This window comes from Tupaia chinensis, unplaced genomic scaffold (assembly GCF_000334495.1).
Source record: "Tupaia chinensis unplaced genomic scaffold, TupChi_1.0 Scaffold138854_1, whole genome shotgun sequence".
Taxonomy (NCBI): domain Eukaryota; kingdom Metazoa; phylum Chordata; class Mammalia; order Scandentia; family Tupaiidae; genus Tupaia; species Tupaia belangeri.
The window spans coordinates 608189-613384 of NW_006198747.1; the positions used below are offsets into that span (position 1 = coordinate 608189).

The 5196-nt window shown below is 46.0% G+C and overlaps 1 protein-coding gene across 1 annotated transcript in view; it reads left to right on the top strand.

Annotated features, from left to right (window-relative positions):
• Positions 1-6: 6 nt before the first annotated feature.
• Positions 7-5196, top strand: part of KCNV1 (potassium voltage-gated channel modifier subfamily V member 1) — an 8514-nt gene continuing 3324 nt past the window's right edge. Inside the window, exons 1-3 of the mRNA XM_006161692.2 lie at positions 7-151; positions 547-1803; positions 2632-3161. Coding sequence (XP_006161754.1) covers positions 1334-1803; positions 2632-3161 — 1000 coding nt within the window. The 5' untranslated portion in view covers positions 7-151; positions 547-1333. The remainder of the gene's footprint in view (positions 152-546; positions 1804-2631; positions 3162-5196) is intronic.

A 5196-nucleotide genomic window follows, 5' to 3' on the forward strand; every position in this document is an offset into this window, starting at 1 on the left:
AGCTGGCAAAGCGCTCAGCTGTGAGCAGAGTTTTCACCCCGGACCTGTCCAATCAGACCTCACTCGTAGACTGGAGGATCATCCGGAGGCCACGTTACCAGTCTACCAGTCGTGCTGGCTGAGCGCAGCCCAGATGTGCCAGGAGCTGCAGGTGAGTCGCTTGTCCTTCACTCCCACCCTCCCCGCCCAATCCAACAGGTCCGCCAGGCTCAGCTCTGAAGGGCCGGGTGGGTCCACGTCCAGCCTCACCTGGACAGCGGCACCTGGCTACCGAGGCTTCCTTACTATTTGAACTCCCGCCCCAGCCCGCGCCTGTTCCATCCCTTCTTTCTGCCTTCCCTTCTAAAATGGGAGCTCCGCTGTGTGCTGGGAACAGGTCCAAAACATCTGCTCTCCGGGAAACTTGGAGGGACAGGAGTGCCAAATGTCTTCACAGGCGGTGGACACCTAACGGGGTGGGAGTGAGCAGGGGTGCTCTCTAGTTCTTAATGATTCATTAGCACTTCAATTAAAAGTCATGATTAATTATTCTTATTTTTGAACCAGAGGGTCAAAACCTAAGGGAGGAGGGAGAAGAAAATGGAGTGTGAGTGACGATCAGACTAGCATGCGAGCGAGTTGGGAGGAAACGGTGCGCCTGGGTCGCCTAGAGCACCCTCCACCACGTGCTCACACCCCCGGAGAACACGCCCGGGGAGGCCTGTGAAGCTGCTGCAAGTGAAAGAAGAGGGAGGAATGGAAATCATCTTGTTGGAAGGAACTCAGACCCGGTTACCACCACCTCTGCTTCTCTGAACTTTTCCTTCTGGTCTCCAGTGACCAGGACGGCCTCACCACCCCCCTTCCTTGCATTCGGCCCAAAGTCATCTTCGTCTCTTTCTTCTCCCCACCCTAGATCGTCCTCTCTCTTTACCCAACCCCTCCACCCACCAAGTAGCAGCGAGGCATTCAAAGCGCGCACCTCCCGGGCTAGGGATCTCAATTACAAAGTGTGGGTGCAGAAGTCTGGGAAGGGCCACCGCGAGCGGCAGCGTGTCCTGGACCTGTTCCCGGCTTGGACTGCACCTGAGCGTTTTCCTTCCGCGACCCCCTCTCCTACCAGCCTCCTTGCTCTTTCGCTCGTGCTCTGCAGCAGCGCACTCCCGGCTTGCTAGCCGCGGGAGGGAGAACACACACAGGGTGGAGAGAGCCGGGGTGCTCCGGTGGAAGGCACCCTCCACCCCGAAGTCCGGGAAAGCCCGGCCGACCACAGGGACCGTGCCACCGCCCTCGCGGGTCCCAGACTTCTGGCCTGTCTTCAACTTCGCGGTGCGCTCAGGCAGCAGCAGCCAGGATGGAGCTGCCTTGTCGCCGCCGGGTGCCGCCAGGCTCTCCTCTGCTACACAGCGGCTCCCTATCCTCCCTGGAGTCCAGCGTCTTCTGTAGCGAGGGCGAAGGGGAGCCCTTGGCGCTGGGAGACTGCTTCACGGTCAACGTGGGCGGCAGCCGCTTTGTGCTCTCGCAGCAGGTGCTTTCTTGTTTCCCGCACACGCGCCTTGGCAAACTGGCAGTGGTGGTGGCCTCCTACCGCCGCCCCGGTGGCCTGGCCGCCGTGCCCAGCCCTCTGGAGCTCTGCGACGACGCCAACCCGGTAGACAACGAGTACTTCTTTGACCGAAGCTCGCAGGCGTTCCGCTATGTCCTGCACTACTACCGCACGGGCCGCCTGCACGTCATGGAGCAGCTGTGTGCCCTCTCCTTCCTTCAGGAGATCCAGTACTGGGGCATCGACGAACTCAGCATCGACTCTTGCTGCAGGGACAGGTACTCGGGAGACAAGTGGCTGGGCGGGTAGGGGGTGCACAGGTAAAAGTCTGAGGCTTTACACAAACTATGCTGAACCCAGGCCTAAGAACAGGTGTGGTCACTTCTGGGCAGAAAGGTGGGGTGGAGGGAGGAGCTGGAAATGATTAAAGTCAACTTTCAGAATGGAACTTTCTCAACCTTCTTGTCCCCTTTTTCGAGTGAGTGTATAATAATGTCTTGTGTATGGTGAGGAAGTTCAGGCTCATGATAAATATTTGGTGACTGAATGAATGAATTTGGCAAGCTGTGTTCCAACATGCAGGGATTGAGATGAAGGTTGTGGTGTGGAGCATTATCGTTCATCACACCTAGGACACTCACTTTTAAAAACTTGGGTGGAGAACTGTTAAACACTGAAGATAGCAAGTCGATCTTAAACACTGAAGATAGCAAGTCGATCTCTTGACTGAATGATTGTGGGATTTTGAGGGTGATTTTGCTGTTATCTACGATTACTACCATTTCTTCATGAATACCTTTTCTTTCCACATTAAAAAAAGTTCCATATCACAAGCATTGTTTTGTTACCAAAACCTAAGCAATAAAATGCATAAATCCAAAGTAGCTTTACTATAAATAAATTCTTTAGTATGAAGTTCTACCAAGAAAGTCATTCTTAACAGTCATAGACTACATAAGAAATTATGAATAATGTGAGCAGAGGACAACTGGGTAAAATGTGAATAGACTATTGAAAAGTATGACCACATTGCCAAATTTAATTCTCTTCTACTTCTGTATTTAAAAAAAAAGTTAGACTAATCACCAAGTTGTCTTCTCTAAAAGATACTTCAGAAGAAAGGAGCTGAGTGAAACTTTAGACTTTAAGAAGGACACAGAAGACCAGGAAAGTCAACATGAGAGTGAACAGGACTTCTCACAAGGACCTTGTCCCACTGTCCGTCAGAAGCTCTGGAATATCCTGGAGAAACCTGGGTCTTCCACAGCTGCCAGAATCTTTGGCGTCATCTCCATCATCTTCGTGGTGGTGTCCATAGTCAACATGGCACTCATGTCAGCTGAGTTGAGCTGGCTGGACCTGCAGTTGCTGGAAATCCTTGAGTATGTGTGCATTAGCTGGTTCACTGGGGAGTTTGTCCTGCGCTTCCTGTGTGTGCGGGACAGGTGCCGCTTCCTGAGAAAGGTGCCAAACATCATAGATCTCCTGGCCATCTTGCCCTTCTACATCACTCTTCTAGTAGAGAGCCTGAGTGGAAGTGAGACCACACAGGAGCTGGAAAACGTGGGGCGCATCGTCCAGGTTTTGAGACTGCTCAGGGCTCTGCGCATGCTAAAGCTGGGCAGACACTCCACAGGTATTCACAATTCATTAACGTCTTTTATTACGTCTTTTGTTTGCTACTTTTATTTTTTTAATTTCTTATTCCTATTTAATTAGTGTTTTCTCCATGCCACACAATATGGCTTTTCAGACTATACATGTAGCACATGAAAATCAAATCAAGGATATTACCATATACATCATTCTAATCAGAGAATTTGACATTTTTATGTTTGTTAAATTCTTCTTTCTGAGCCCCTCTCATCTACCATCTGCTATTCACTCACCTCCTCCCCTACACTCTGGTGTCTACACTTGTCTTCCCTACCATTGTATCTTCAATTTTTTCCCATTCTGCCATACAGTGCAGATATTCAGTATATAGCGAGTGGGGACATACAGTATTTGTCTTTCAGAATCTGGCTTACTTCACTTAGCATTAAATCTTCTATATTCATTCACTTTGTTTCAAATCACAGCGTCTCATTATTCCTTATGGGTGAGTAATATTCCATAATGTACATATGCCACAGTTTTTCAATTCAATCATCAGTCTTTGAGCACTTTTAATTTGCTATTGTTTGTAAGCATTAGTGATTTGACCATAGCACAGGAAAGTAACTTAGCTCCCATGCTTTATCTAACCATGACCTCTGAAGAGGTATTGAGACCCAAAACCTGAAAATTATTATCATAAGTATAGAGGAAAAGATGCCTCTCATACATTTTAACTCCATAATATATTCAGGAACCATTTGATCATTTGTTAACATCAGTTTTGTTTTGTTTTGCTTTTTCCAGTGCCCAGAAGATGCACAAAAATTAAAGGCACTCTGCTTCTAGAAGAGTCTAGACAAGACATGCATAAATGATACATAAAAAGATACATTGAGGACTTCAAAAAGTTGGTGGAAAAAATCCAATTAAAATACGAGTTTATTTTGATGCAAAAACATTTGAAATCCATGCACAGATTTTTTTAAAAATACGCATTTTCCATGAACTTTTTACCTTGTATACATAATTTACGTATGACATATTGGAATATATTCCAGTTTCTCTTTTGTGTCCTAGAAGTGCTGGCCACATATATTCCTTAGCAGGCGGGAAAGTGAGCCCTCAAGAGCCTTTCCTGGCCATGCATAGATTTGACCAGGTGCTGGAATCCTTTCTGTAATTTTAGAAGAAGCATTTAAAATATTTTCCTTCGGCCTAGTAGGGTTCTAGTCCAAGCTAAAGGCCAGGCATGGCATTTGTGTGCCTGTAAATCCAGTAATTTAGGAGACTGAGGCAGGAGGTTACGGGGTTGCAGGTTTGCCTGGGAAACATACCAAGACCCTGTCTGGAAAAAAAAAAAAAAAAGTTATTATCTGATGATTTTCTGTTTCCAAACTTCGCATCCACGGGAGACAGAGGTTAACAGAAATTTCTTTGTTATTTGTGTGTTGTAGAGCCCTCGAAAATCTAACAAACATTCCCAAGAAAAATCTTTACAGACATAGACACACACTCACTTACACAACTGTACTTGGAAATTATATTCAGTGTTAATGGAAATCACACAGACTGATTACAGAAGTTCTTCCATCTCTGTCAGTCATGGTTTTCGGTGTCTGACACTGCAGCTCTTGGGCATTTTAGAGTACATATGCATTACCTTATGCTAGATGGTAATAAAAAAATAATCCCCAGACAAGTGTGCTGAAATGTGGATTCTGAGCCTCAAATCCCAGAGTCAAATTTTAGTATTTGAAGTAGGATCCAGAAGTATACATTTTAACAAGCTCATAGGTGATTTCATTGTAGATCTTTCTTGGTCCACACTTTGAGGAACACTGGAGTAAGTTGCCATGTTGATACATATGGGATAAAATACACAAAAGGGAGCTTCAAAAAGTTTGTGGAAAGTGGCTATGAAATATAAGTTCGTTTTTCTACAAAAAAATTTTGAAGTTATGACTAGTTTTTCATAAAATGTATTTTCCATAAGCTTTTTGAAGACCATCATATTAATAAAATTACCTATTAGTGCAAACAAGATGGCTAGAGATTCCTACTCTCACTTTATT